Source organism: Choloepus didactylus, chromosome 23 (assembly GCF_015220235.1).
Source record: "Choloepus didactylus isolate mChoDid1 chromosome 23, mChoDid1.pri, whole genome shotgun sequence".
Taxonomy (NCBI): Eukaryota; Metazoa; Chordata; class Mammalia; order Pilosa; family Megalonychidae; genus Choloepus; species Choloepus didactylus.
In genome coordinates this window covers 8,413,535-8,427,683 of record NC_051329.1, presented here as the reverse complement: position 1 = coordinate 8,427,683, position 14,149 = coordinate 8,413,535, and the positions used below count along the sequence as shown (strand labels likewise).

General features: G+C 51.7%; 1 protein-coding gene across 1 annotated transcript in view; it reads left to right on the top strand.

Annotated features, from left to right (window-relative positions):
- The window catches only part of HIP1R (huntingtin interacting protein 1 related), a 47,232-nt gene extending 33,827 nt beyond the window's left edge, over positions 1 to 13,405 (top strand). Inside the window, exons 19-32 of the mRNA XM_037816686.1 lie at positions 7,880 to 8,027; positions 8,164 to 8,250; positions 8,586 to 8,693; positions 8,798 to 8,934; positions 9,176 to 9,286; positions 9,543 to 9,601; positions 9,871 to 9,901; positions 9,976 to 10,038; positions 10,382 to 10,482; positions 10,580 to 10,685; positions 10,852 to 10,975; positions 11,072 to 11,133; positions 11,270 to 11,476; positions 11,617 to 13,405. Of these exons, the coding sequence (XP_037672614.1) occupies positions 7,880 to 8,027; positions 8,164 to 8,250; positions 8,586 to 8,693; positions 8,798 to 8,934; positions 9,176 to 9,286; positions 9,543 to 9,601; positions 9,871 to 9,901; positions 9,976 to 10,038; positions 10,382 to 10,482; positions 10,580 to 10,685; positions 10,852 to 10,975; positions 11,072 to 11,133; positions 11,270 to 11,476; positions 11,617 to 11,664 (1,392 nt within the window). The 3' untranslated portion in view covers positions 11,665 to 13,405. The remainder of the gene's footprint in view (positions 1 to 7,879; positions 8,028 to 8,163; positions 8,251 to 8,585; positions 8,694 to 8,797; positions 8,935 to 9,175; positions 9,287 to 9,542; positions 9,602 to 9,870; positions 9,902 to 9,975; positions 10,039 to 10,381; positions 10,483 to 10,579; positions 10,686 to 10,851; positions 10,976 to 11,071; positions 11,134 to 11,269; positions 11,477 to 11,616) is intronic.
- Positions 13,406 to 14,149: the final 744 nt, after the last annotated feature.

Below are 14,149 nucleotides of genomic sequence, written 5' to 3'. Positions count from 1 at the left end.
CTCTGAGCACTTGAGAAAAACATGTATCCTGCTGTTATGGGGTGTAGTGTTCTATAAATGTCTGTCAAGTCTAGTTCATCGATTGTACAATTGAACATCTCCATTTCCTTATTGATATTCTGTCTAGATGTTCTATCCATCGATGAGAGCAGAGTATTGAAGACTCCAACAATTATTGTAGAAGTATCTACTTCTTCTTTCAGTGTTGTTAGTGTTTGCCTCATGTATTTTGGGGCACTCTGGCTTGGTGCATAAATATTTATGATTGTTATGTTTTCTTGATGAATTGTCCTTTTTATTAATAATATAGTGTCCTTCTTTGTGAATTGTTTTACAATTGAAGTCTAATTTGTCTGATATTAATATAGCTATTCCTGCTTTTTTCTGGTTGCTGTTTGCCTGATACATCTTTTTCCAACCTTTCACTTTCAGCCTATTTTTGTCCTTGTGTCTAAAATGAGTTTCTTGTAGGCAGCATATAGCTGGGTCTTGTTTTTTAATCCATTCTGCCAGTCTATGACTTTTTATTGGGGAGTTTAATCCATTAACATTTAGTATTATTGCTGTAAGGCAGTACTTTCTTCTACCATTTGGTCTTTTGGTTTTTATTTATCATATCTTTTTTTCTGTCTCCTTTTACCCTTCCTTATAGTCTTCTTTTCTACAATCCTCTTTTCTACACTCTTCTCCATACCTGTCTCTCCTCTCTTTTCCTATCAGCCTGTAGCACTCCCTTTAGTGTTTCTTGAAGCACAGGTCTGTTATTCACAAACTCTCTCAGTGTCTATTTGTTTGAAAATATTTTAATCTTTCCCTCATTCATTTTTTTTTGAGGCGTCCTTTTTTTTTTTTTTTTACCATTTTTTATTGAAATATATTCCAATACCATCATCCAAAGTGTAAAACAGTTGTTCACAGTATCATCATATAGTTGCACATTCATCACCACAATCAGTTTTTGAACATTTTCATTACTCCAAAAAATAAAAATATGAATAAAAATAAACGAATCCTCAGAACATCCCATACCCTTCCTCCCCCATATTAGTCATTTATTTTTTGTCCCCATTTTTCTACTTATTTGTCCATACACTGGGTAAGGGAGTGTGAGCCATATGTTTTCACAATCACACGGTCACACCACATAAGCCATATAGTTATGTGCTCAGCTTCAAGAATCAAGGATAATGGATTGCAGTTCAACAGTTTGACATATTTTCTTCTAACTGTTCTGATAAACTTAAAACTAAAGAGGGAAATCTATATAACGATTAGAGTTACCTCCAGAATGACTTCTCGACTCCATTTGGAATCTCGCAGCCACTGAAACTTTATTTTGTTACATTTCTCTTCCCCCTTATGGTCCAGAAGGCTTTCTCAATCACATGATGCAGAATCCAGGCTCATCCCTAGGAGTCTCAATCTACGTTGCCAGGGAGATTTATATCCCTGGGAGTCATATCCCACATAATGGGGAAGGCAGTGAGTTTACCTGCCAAGTTGGTGTAGAGAGAGAGGCCACATCTGAGCAACAAAAGAGGTTCTCTGGGGGTGACTTTTAGGCACAATTATGGGTGGGTGTTCCAGTTTGCTAATGCTGCCAGAATGCAAAACACCAGAAATGGACTGGCTTTTATAAAGGGGGTTTATTTGGTTACACAGTTACAGTCTTAAGGCCATAAAATGTCCAAGGTAATGCATCAACAATTTGGTGCCTTCACTGGGGGATGGCCAATGGCATCCGGAAAACCTGTGTTAGCTGGGAAGGCACGTGGCTGGTATCTGCTCCAAGTTCTGGTTTCAAAGTAGCTTTCTTCCAGGACGTTCCTCTCTAGGCCACAGCTCCTCCTCAAAATGTCACTCTTAGTTGCTCTTGGGGCATTTGTCCTCTCTTAGATTCTCCAGAGCAAGAGCCTGCTTTCAACAGCCATCTTCAAACTGTCTCTCATCTGCAGCTCCTCTTTCAGCTCCTGTGTGTTCTTCAAAGTGTCCCTCTTGGCCGGGCCACACCTCCATGGATATTATCCAGTGAAAGATCTCACCCACAGTTGAGTGATCACATCTCCACGGAAACACCCAATCAGAAGTCTCCAGCCCAATGAACATCAATACGTTTCCTGCCCACACAAGACTGCATCAAAGATAATGGCATTTTGGGGGAACATAATACATCCAAACCAGCACAGTAGGCTTAGCCTCTCCTCTGCAGTATCAAGCTTCATAAGGGCAAGCCCCAAGATCTAGGTCTCAGCCTACTAAGCTTAGCGGTCCCCAGTGCTTGAGAGAATATCAGGAATTCCTCAGCTGGGGAGATTTAATATTTCTGCATTTTTCCCCAGTCCCTCAGGGGTTGTATCAGGGTTTCATCCTAACCTGTACATACCAACAAGATCTCACTGTCTAGTCAAGGTTCATTATGGTATTTGAGTAAATTGACCATACAAGTTAAATTATACAGTATGCTACAGAAAATATAGTTTTTTTCACCAAATAAATGCTCTTTGGTCCCACACAGAAGTCAAAGTTTTAAAGCACAGTTAATATCATCCTCTACCCTTTAGTCTGATCTACCCCAATTTCAACCAAGTCCATTTCATTCATATCTCCAGTCTTCAAACAGTGAGTGTTTTTTTTCACTGCTGAGCGATTTTAAAATCTGTGTCCCTGGTGGGAGGGCTCTGGCCTGCTGTTTCTGTGCCTTTCCCACACGGAGACTGAGTGAAGGGGAGGGGAGAGGACTGGCTGGTCTGGGACAGGAAATTCCTACCTAATGTGTCTTCTCTTTCTTCAATTCAGCATTTGCAGGGTCTTTCTCCAGTCTATATCCTCCTCCAGAGTTTCAAACAATTCAGAACTGTCCTTTTTTGTTGTTGAATCTTTGGAGAGAAGTTTTTAGTAGCTGTTATGTCACCATGTTAACGTCACTCTCTCTCCCTCAATTTTGGAAAACAGTTTTGCCATATATAGAGTTCTTGGTTGACAGTTTTTCCCTTTCAGTATCTTAAATATATCATACCACTGCCTTCTTGCCTCCATGGTTTCTGTGGAGAAATCTGTACATGGTCTTATCAAGCTTCCCTTGTATGTGATGGATTGCTTTTCTCTTGCTGCTTTCAGAATTCACTCTTTGTCTTTGACATTGGACAGTCTGATCAGTAAGTGTCTTGGAGTAGGTCTATGGGGATCTATTCTGTTTGGGTTACACTGCACTTCTTGAATCTGTAATTTTATATCTTCCATAGGAGATGGGAAATTTTCAGTGATTATTTCTTCTATTATTCCTTCTGCCCCTTTTCCCTTCTCTCCTCCTTCTGGGACACGTATATTCATGTACTTCATGTTGTCATTCGGTTCCCTAAGACCCTGCTCATATTTTTCCATTCTTTTCTCCATTTGTTCTTTTGTGTGTAGGATTTCAGATGTCCTGTCTTCTAGTTCACTTATCCTTTCTTCTGCCTCTTCAAATTTGGTGGTGTAAGTCTCCATTGTGTTTTTCATCTCTTCTGTTGTGCCTTTCATTCCCATATGTTCTGCCATTTGTTTTTTCAGACTTCTGAGTTCCTCGTTATGTTCACCCAACTTCTTCTTTATATCCTTTATCTCTCTTGTCATATCTTCCCTCAACTTAATGATTTGATATTTGAATTGATTTAGCATGTTTGTGTGAACATCTTTACTTGTTTCGCTTCCTGTATCTCAGTTGAAGTGTTAGTTTGTTCCTTAGGCTGGTCCATGCTTTCGTGTTTCCTAGTATGGCTCATTATTTTTAGCTGTGTAGGCATCTGATTTTCTTGATTAGTTTATTATGGAGTTCATTTTCTCTCTTTTACCTAGGGTTTCCTTATTGGGTTTTTTTGTTCTCTGTTCTTTGGCATGCAGATCATCATATTCTAGACCTCTAGCCTAGCTTCTGGTTAGTTGATCAGAATTTTTCACTTCTTGTTTTTCTGGTTCTTACCCTGCCTCTGTGTAAACATTTGTGAGAGCGTTTCCCCAGATATGATTGACTCCATTTAGATTTTCCCAGTCCAGAGAGGCTCAGGTCTCAGGAAGAGGATATGAAGTTTCCCTGAGAATGAAATTCCTCAGATTGTCAGACCCTCCTGTGTAACCTCTAGGCTCTGTGCTTTTCCTATCCTGTCCAGTGGGTGGCGCTTGTCGGCCTGCAGCTCCCCACCAGTGTAAAGAGGAGCCATAGAAACCTTTCATTCTCTGCAGACCCTGTTCCTGCCAGGGGTGTGGCTGACTGAAGCTGGTTTCTGTTTTCCAGCCCCTGGGGTCTGACTTTTCTGAGGGAGGGCTGCCACTTGTGCTAGGCCCTGCCCCCACTGTCTTCTTTGTCTTTCAGACCTATCTTAGCTCTGCCCTTGCCTGGATCCAGGGGCTGATTGCAAATATCTGAGGCTTTCTGTAATGAGATACTTAGAATAGTTGTTAAAAAAAGAAAGAAAGAAAGAAAACCCATTTCAGGGACTTTCCCCAGCCCCCAGGTTTTCGCAGTCCCAGTATGGAGTGTTTAAAGATAAGCCCTTTAGGCTGTTATCTCTTTCCCCTGAATAGTTCCTTTCAGACAACTTTAATTCTTAATTCTGTCCTTGCCTAGGATAGTGCTGAAGCAGGAGCTCTGATGGGCTATTGAAAAGTAAAAAGATAAAAAGTTGGAGAGAAAAAAAAAAAAGACCCTTTTCAGAGCAGGATCCCAACTCCCAGGATTTGGAAGTCAGAGCCCGATTTGGTAAGAGTCTCTGTGTGCCCCTTTTTCTTGGAGCCCAGCCCTTTTCCAGTATTCTGAACACCCCCAACTCCAAAAGTCTCTGTTTTTGTCTTGATGTCAGCCCCACCTCCTCTCTGCTGGATGGATTTCTCCCAGCTCTTTTGGTGCTCAAGGCTGGTTTATCTGTGCTCGGAGCTTTCTATTCAGCAGTCTGAATTTGTTAATTAATTCTGCAGTTGGTGCCGGGTTGAGCTCCTTTCCCTGCTCCCAGCAGAGATTGTTTCTTTTTCCCTCAGAGAAGCAGCTCCAAGACAGTCTGCCATGCCTGGCGTGAGGGGCAGCCCAGGTTTTTGCTACGATCTCAGCCATTCCACCCATTCCACACTGGTCTGTGACGTGTGAGGGTCAGAGAAGTCCCTGAAGCTGCTGTTCCACACAGTTCCTGGCTATTTACCAGCTGCCCTAGAGGAGTAACTAGATTCCATACCTCACTACTCCACCATCTTGCCCTGCCTCCCATACCTCACTACTCCACCATCTTGCCCTGCCTCTCTGTCAAATGCTTTTTCTGTGTCATTCAGTATGATGTGTTTTTTCCCCTTTGATTTGTTAATGTGGTGTATTACATTAATTGATTTTCTTGTGTTGAACCATCCTTGCCTACCTGGAATGAAACCAACTTTATCATTGTGTATGATTCTTTTAACTTGCTGTTGGATTTGATTTGTAAGTATTTTGTTGGGGATTTTTACTTCTATATTTATTAGCGAGATTGGCCTGTAATTTTCTTGTAGTATCCATTTCTGGCTTTGGTATTACAGTGATGTTGGCTTCACAGAATGAGTTAGATACTGTTCCCTCCTCCTCAATTTTTTGGAAGCATTTGAGCAGGACTGGTATTAATTCTTCCTGGAATGATTGGTAGAATTCACCTATGAAGCCATCTAGTCCTGGGCTTTTCTTTGTTGGGAGGTTTTTGATCATGGATTCAATCTCTACTTGTAATTGACTTGTTGAGCTCTTATCTGTCTTCTGTAGACAATGTAGATTGTTCGTGTGTTTCTAGGAAGTTGTCCAGTTCATCTAAGTTGCCTAGTTTGTTGGCATTATAGATGTTTACCATATCCTCTTACCTTTTTTATTTCTGTGTGGTCACTACTACTGTTTGCCTCTCATTTCTGATGGTACTTCTTTGTATCTTCTCTTTTTTTTTCTCTTGTCAGTCTAGCTAAGGGTTTGTCGATCTTACTGATCTTTTGAAAGAACCACCTTTTGGGCTTGTTGATTCTCTCTGTTGTTTTCTTGTTCTTGATTTCATTTGTTTGTGCTCTAATCTTTCTTTCTCCTTGCTTTATGATTAGTTTCCTATTTTTCTAGTCCCTCCAGAGGTGATCTTTTTGCTTTCTTGATTATGTCTTTTGCACAAAAGTTGTAAATATTGATGAAGTCCAGTTTATTTTTCCTTTTGTTGCTTGTGCTTTTGGTGTAAAGTCTGAGAATCCATTGCTTACTACAAGGTCCTGAAGATACATTTTCTTCTAAGAGTTTTATAGTTTTAGCTCTTGTGTTTAGGTCTTTGATCCATTTTGAGTTAATTTTTGTTCATGGTCTGAAGTAAGGATCCACCTTCATTCTTTTTCACGTGGATTTCCAGTTTTCCCACCACCATTTGCTGAAATGACTATTCTTTCTCCATTGAGTGGATGTAGCACCCTTGTCAAAAATCAGTTGGCCAGATATGTGTTGGTTTATTTCTGAACTCTCAGTTCTGTCCCCTTGTTCTATCTGTGTGTCCTTGTGCCAGTACCACACTGTTCTGATCACTACAGCTTTGTAAGAAGTTATGAAATTGGAGTCTGTGAGTCTTCCAGTTGTGTTCTTTTTCAAGATGGCTTTGGTTATTTGGGGCTCTTTGCCATTCTGTATGCATCTGATGATTGGCTTTTCTGTTTCTGTGAAGGTGGCTGATGGAATTTTGTTTGGGATTGTGTTGAATCTGGAAATTGCGTTAGTAGGATTGACATCTTAACGAAATTTAGTCAAGTCTTTGTTTTGTCTCAGCAACATTTTGTAGTTTTCTGTGTTCAGATCTCATTATTTTATTATTAAAAAGAATACTTTTGGGGAGATATAGTTCACATACCATATGGTTCACCCATTTAAAGTATACAGTTAAGTGGCTTTTAGGCTTAACCTTTTTCGCAGGGTTGAGCAACCATCACCACAACCAACTTGAGGGCATTTTCCTCACCCCTGAAACCTGGCTGCCCATCAGTAGTCAACCCCAATCCTTCCACCCCACCCAGCCCTGAGCCACCACCACTCTGTGTCCCATTTCTTTCGATTTGGCTGTTCTGGACATTTCATATAAATGGAATCGTACAGCGTGTGACCCCTTGTGTGCGGCTCCTCTCCCGTAGCATCGTGTTTTTGCACGTCATCCATGTGTCTAGCACATCAGCACTTTTTTTTCATTTTTTATGGCTGAATAATATTCCATCATGTGTCCAGACCACATTCTGTTTATGTGTTCACCAGTTGATGGACATTTGGGTGTTTCCACCTTATGGCTGCTGTGAATAATGCTGCTATGAAGCGTTACTGGTGTACAAGGTTTTGTGTGGACCTTTGTTCTCATTTCTCTCGGGTCTATACCTAGAAGTAAAATTGCCAGATCAAATGGTAACTCTATTGTTTTTCCATAAAAGTAACCAGCAGGCTGTTTTCCACAGTAGTGGCTGCACCATTTTATACCCTACCAGCAGCGTGAGGGTTCCACTGTTCTCCATGTCTTTGCCAACACCTTTGCTATACCGTCTTTTTTATTGTAGCCGCCCTAGGTGCAAAGTGGCATCTCATTGTGGTTTTGATTGTCATTTCCCTAATGACCAATGATGCTGAGCATCTTTTCATGCCTTGTGGCCATTTGTATATCTTTGGAGAAATGTCTGTTCAGATTCACTGTACATATTTTAATTGGGTGGTTTGTCTTTTTATTATTGAGTTCACTCTGCCCTTGAGAGGGGGCTTTCCAAGCACTGGGGGGGGTGCAAAGGGGGCCACCCCTCAGGAATCCCCCCAGCAAGGATAGCCCCTTTCCGCAGAGGGTCTCAGCTGCTCTGGGCCTGGGGGATGGTCTGAGCTGCCTTTCCCCTCCCCTGCTAGGAGTGTGAGGAGCAGGGGCTGCAGCGGAGGCTCCTGGACGAGCAGTTTGCGGTGCTCCGGGGCGCGGCCACCGAGGCAGAGGGCATCCTCCGGGACGCCATGAGCAAGCTGGATGACCCCCTGCACCTGCGCTGCACCAGCTCCCCAGGTAGGAGCCAGGACTGTCCCCTTCCTTCCCTGCCTCACCTGCCCACACTCACCTCGGTTCCACCCCGGCCAGGGGACTGGCAGAAGGGGTCTGGGGCCAGGCTCCGCCAGCCTCACCGGCCCTTCTGCATTTGCAGACTACCTGGAGAGCCGGGCCCAGGCTGCCCTGGACGCCGTGAGCGCCCTGGAGAGAGGCCACGCCCAGTACCTGACCTCGATGTCAGGTAGATGACAGCAAGGGTGGGGCCGGGACCGTGGGTCTGTGTCCAGGCCGGAGCAACAGGTGCTGCCTCCTGCCAGTCCTGAGGGCTTTCTGGGTCGCAGGCACGTTTTGGGAAACTGAGCAGATGCCCCCCGGCCGTGCCTGCCACAGGCCCTGCCGCGGGACACACAGACCTCCTCTCCAGGCCTTCCTGTCCTCGTCTACAGATTGGGGTCTTGGGGCCTATGTCTTAGGGCTGCTGAAAGGTTTAGTGAGACGAGGTCCTGGGGAGCACCAGCTTGGGGTGCTCCAGGCCTCACCCCCTCCCACCTGCTGACTGCCCCGTCCGCCCTGCAGATGCCTCAGCCCTGGTGGCTGCCCTGACCCGGTTCACGCACTTGGCTGCAGACACCATCGTCAATGGCGGCGCCACCTCCCACCTGGCTCCCACCGACCACGCTGACCGTGAGTGCCAGGGCGGGGCCGGGCTGGGGCCTGAGGGCTCTCCCGGGGTTCTCGGGTATCCCTTCTCTTGACGGCCCACCCTCCTGTCCCCTTTCCCCGCTCAGGCCTGATGGACGCCTGCAGGGAATGTGGGGCCCGCGGCCTGGAGCTTATGGGGCGGCTGCAGGACCGGCAGGCTCTGCCGCAGGCGCAGCCCAGCCTGGTGCAGGGGCCCCTGCGGGACGTCCTGCGGCTGGCCCAGGTGAGGTGGGCGGCCGAGGCCCGGGGGGGGCTGGGGTATGAGGGGCGCCCCAGGGCTGGGCTTGGGCCTTGGGCCTTGGCTTGTTCTGCACCCCCTGCCTGGGTCAGCGTGAACTGGTGTTCGTGTGAGCATCCCACCCCCAGTGTCCTGTGGCCCCACCTCTTTCCCAGGCACCCAGTGAGGGGAGGGGATTTAAGAATCTGTCCCTTCCTGACTCCCCGGATTCATGCCCCCACCCCAGGAGCTGAAACCCAAGAGCCTGGACGTGCGTCAGGAGGAGCTTGGGGCCATGGTGGACAAGGAGATGGCAGCCACATCTGCAGCCATCGAAGATGCCGTGCGGAGGATCGAGGTAAGAACCAGGGCACAGCCGTTCCCGCAGGAGTATGGAGGCTGGGGGCCCGGGGTTGGCCCATTTCTGCCCTACTCAGCCCCTACACATGGCACACATGGTGACTTCAGGGGGTTGGGGAGGGTCTCCAGGCCTGGGGCCATGCTCTCCCCTCCCAGGCTCGGTCACTGGCCTGGGGGGCTGGCCTGGCACTGGGTCCCCCCTCCCCCAGGCTGCCTTCTTCCCACCCCTCTCACGGCTCCCTTTTCCTGTCTAGGACATGATGAACCAGGCCCGCCACTTGAGCTCTGGGGTGAAGCTGGAGGTGAACGAGAGGTGAAGGCCCCGTTTCTGTCCAGCCCCCCAGTCTCCAGCATGGAGCAGGTCCCCCACGGCCTGCCCAGGTGCTGAGGTGCTGCCCCTCCTGGCCGCTTGTGGCTCTCCAGAAAGGAGGTGTTGGGAAGAGCAGCCCCTCTGCCATCCCCCCTGCCCCAAGTACTGAGGCCCTGCTGTGGGCAGGGGCCCCTCTGGTCCCCATGGCAGACGAGCCGGCTGGGGGTGGCTCCCTCCTCTGTCCCCCCTCACCTCCTTCTGCTCCCTCCCAGGATCCTCACCTCCTGCACAGACCTGATGAAGGTGAGCAGCGGCTCTGCCTGGGGGGCCGCCCCTGCCCCTGCCCACCCCGGAGTGACTTGGTCTCGGTCTCACAGGCCATCCGGCTCCTGGTGATGGCGTCCACCAGCCTGCAGAAGGAGATCGTGGAGAGCGGCAGGGTGAGCTGGACGGGGCCGCGGCAGCTGGTGCACGGTGCTTCCGAGGCCCCTGCCCACCAAGCCCACTGTCACCGGCCACCTGGCGGGGGCAGGAAGGAGCAGATTCCCTAAGAGGGCAGACCACAGAGCCCTTCCCTCCCAGCCCACTCTGCTGGAATCCTTCGGTGGGAAACCTGCCCCCAGCCCCCACACGATATGCCTTCCGGTCCCAGCTTGGTCCCTGGTCCCCTGAGGCCTCACGCCCGGCCCTTGTGTGGGGCAGGGGAGAAGGGCCCCCCGGGGGTCCCGTGTCTGTCATGGTCCTGGAGCTGCTCTGCCTGCCCTGCCCTCTTGTCGCCACCAGGGGGCGGCCACACAGCAAGAATTTTATGCCAAGAATTCGCGCTGGACGGAAGGACTCATCTCCGCCTCCAAGGCCGTGGGCTGGGGGGCCACACAGCTGGTGTACGTCGGCGGGAGGGTGGGCCTGCAAGTGGGGGTGTGGGGGTCTCCCTGCCGTCATGGGGGTCCAGCCCTGGCCCTAACAGGTGCCCTCCCCCAGGGAGTCGGCCGACAGGGTGGTGCTTCACACGGGCAAGTACGAGGAGCTCATCGTCTGTTCCCACGAGGTCGCGGCTAGCACGGCCCAGCTGGTGGCCGCCTCCAAGGTGAGGCCTCGCCTGCTGCATCCCCGCTGCCTGCGCCTCCTCCTCCCGCCGTCCGCCCCCCGTCCTCCCCCCGTCCGCCCCCTCGTCCTGGCCTCAGATGGGCCCTGGGCGGCCCTGGAGTGGGCGGGGCCCGCGGCCCACCTGACCAGCCCACCTGCGCCCCCAGGTGAAGGCCGAGCGGCACAGCCGCCACCTGGGCCGCCTGCAGGAGTGCTCCCGCACTGTCAACGAGATGGCCGCCAACGTGGTGGCTTCCACCAGGTCGGGCCAGGAGCAGGTGGAGGACAGAGGCAAGTGGTCGAGGCCCTGGTGGTGTCGGTGCCCGGCTGTGGGGTCAGGCCGGGTGGGGCAGGGGTACCCAACACTTCCTCCCCCTCTGGCCGCAGACGCCATGGACTTCTCAGGGCTGTCCCTCATCAAGCTGAAGAAGCAGGAGATGGAAACCCAGGTAGGCGTCCCGGAGCCCCCGCCCCGCGACAGCCCGGCTCCCCGGGGGCGCACCTGCCCCCCACCCCGGGCTGAGCGCTGGGTCCCGGGGAAGGGAGGAGCGGCCTGGGGGCCCTGCTGACGTGTGCGGGCCGCAGGTGCGGGTCCTGGAGCTGGAGCAGCGGCTGGAGGCTGAGCGCGTGCGGCTGGGGGAGCTGCGGAAGCAGCACTACGCGCTGGCAGGGGCAGTGGGGGTGCCTGGCGAGGAGGAGCCGGGCCACATGCCCACTGCCCCCCGAAGCGGGGCCTCCAAGAAGCCGCCCCTGGCCCAGAAGCCCACCCTGGCCCCCCGGCAGGACCACCAGGTGCTGGTGTCAACGCTGGGGCCGAGGGGGGCTGCTGGGGGGAAAGGGGTGCTGGCCGCGTCCGAGGGGCCCGGGGGGGCTTCAGCACGTGGGCCTTGGCTCGCCCCGTCCCGCTGAGCTCGCGCTTTCGGTCTCCGCAGCTCGACAGGAAGGACGGCGTCCACCCGGCCCAGCTCCTGAACTGCTAGGCGGGCGAGGCCCTCGGCGCCGGGGCCGCGGGCGGGGGTCTCGGGCTGGGCCGCCGACTCGGCCGGAGCCTCGGAGGGGCCCACACGCGCTGCACAGCGGCCCTGCCGGGGGGCGCCCTCCCGGCCGCAGGAAACTCCCCGGGCAGCCGGGCCCGCCGGCCTGACGCAGCTCTTCAGAAAATACATGGAACAGACATGCTGTTCGAGTTAGCGCCTTTCTTCATGAGTTTCCGTTCAGCACGCTGGGACTGGGGCAGTGCAGGGGGGCCTCGCCCGCCGTCTGGGCTCACAGTGTGAGGTTAGGGACGAGCAGAAAATCCCAGTCCACGGCGGCTGTCGGGCTGCGGCCGCCTCGGGATGCTGATTTCTTGGATCTGCCAGTGTGAGCGCTCAGCTGCTCTGACCTTTGGCAAAGTGAGGTGCTCTGGGGCACTTATCCAGGGTCTGGGGGCATTGGATGACAGAGCTGGGGGGCTGACAGGGCAGCAGAAGAGAACGTCTGGGAAGAGAAGCCAGCGATTGCTAGGGTGGGAGGGACGGCGGGGAGAGATTGGCATCAGCATCCCTGGGGGTGCCGGGCAGATCCCAGGGTTCCCATGTCCCAGCTGGGACCCACCAGGCTGGCAGTGTCCTCCTGTTTCCTGTCCACTCCGCTGCTCAGGTTGCCCTCAGAGGCCCGGGGCTGGTTGCGCCCCATCGCCCACTTTCCCCTCCCCACACAGCTCTTCCCATCCCTCCTGGAGGTGGGGGCTTGGCTCTGGGCCCTTTTGTCTCAGCTACAAGGGACGGCCCAGAGACAGAGCCAGCCCACCCTCTGGTGGACAATGGGGTGCCTGTGCTCGACAGGAAGCCCAGGGTACTTCTCGGAGGCAGGGGGACAGGACTGCGGGTGCTGTTTGCAAACTCCAGCAGAGCAGCAGCACTCTGTGCCTCCTGAGGTTGGGCCCCAGCCTTGCCTGCCCACCTGAGCCAGTCAGTGTTGGAATGAGCACCCTACGCATGCCCAGGGTGGTTGGTGGGACCAGGTGGGAATGGTTAGTGGCAGGACCCACACTCACCCCCTCCAGCCTCCTCCTGCCCCTTAACCTCGGGTCCTTATTCTGGGACAGCCACCAAGTATCAGCCGAGGTCTGGAGCCAAGCAAAAGGAGCCTGCTCTTTTGTCTTGTATTTGGGATTTGCTTTGGGTGAGGTGTCAGATGGGCACAGAGCTCACGGTGGACTCTAGCGCCGCTGCCCCACGGTGAGGGCTGCACCTGGGCTGTTCGTTTCTCCAGGGACCCACACTCCCTAGTAAGGCCCAGGAGGGACGTTGGCCAGAGGACCTCTGGGAGTTTCTGCAGATAATAGAGCACTTGGAACCACACACAAAATTGCTAGTGCTGCTTCTGGTTCTGCCAAGAAGCATTCCAGCTTTTTTCTCTGGGAGGTTTATGTAACTCGCAGCCCTGAGATTGTGTGCCTACCATTTCAGCGGTGACCCCTTCCTTCCAAGCGGGAGGCTGCGTGTCAGCGGCTTAGGGCTTTCCTCCCCCACCCCCGAGGCCTCCCTCCAGGGCTACCCCTATACCCCGCCCGGATCCCCAACGGCCAGACTGGGCCCCTCAGGCCGAAGCCTCCCAGGAGCCTGAGTTCCCTCCTCCACAGCTCTTTCCCCGATTGAAAACATGCTGCTTTGAACACGGGTGGTGACTGCTGAGTTACTGCAGTTGAGAATTTCCATTAAATTTCCTGCTGCCTGAGCTGTCTGTCAGTGGTGTCCTTGACTCCTGGCTGCTCTGGACTTAACCAGTGTGGCCACACGTGGCCTGTGTGTTTATTAAGGACTTAAAAAAGCACAGGAGTGGGTGCCCACTGGCCCCACTTCCCTGCAGAACCACCCCCTTCTAGGTCAGCAGCAGTTGTGGAACGAAAGGACGGTGCAGACCAGGGGTGAGGAGGGTCGGCCCCTGCCGTGTGGCCTCCGACCTGCCCCCCACTCTCCTTGGGGTGAAGTGGACCCTTCCTGCCCTCTCCAGGGTGGTTGTGTCAGGTGGGATCATGGATGTGTAAGTGCTTTTTTAAAAAATTTATTTAATTGTAGCAACATAAATGCAACATAAAATTTCCCATTGTAACCACTTTCAGCGTTACTCAGATAGTGTTGTGCCATCGTCACCGCGTCCGGTGCAGAAGTGTTTTCCTCACCCCAGACAAACCCTGTCCCTGTCAGGCATTAACTCCCACCCACCTGCCCCATACCTGGAGTCTGTCTGAATTTGCATATCCCAGGTGTTTCATATAAGTGAAATCATACCATGTTTGTCTTTCTGTAATCTGCCTTACTTCACTCATCATGCTGTCTTGGTGTCTCGTGTTGTAGCGCGTATCCTAACTTCATTTCTTTTCACAGCTAACATTCCATTGTGTGGTTAGACCACATTTTGTTTATCCATTATCTGTTGCTAGACATTCAGGTTGTTTCCACCTTTTAGCTGTGAACATTG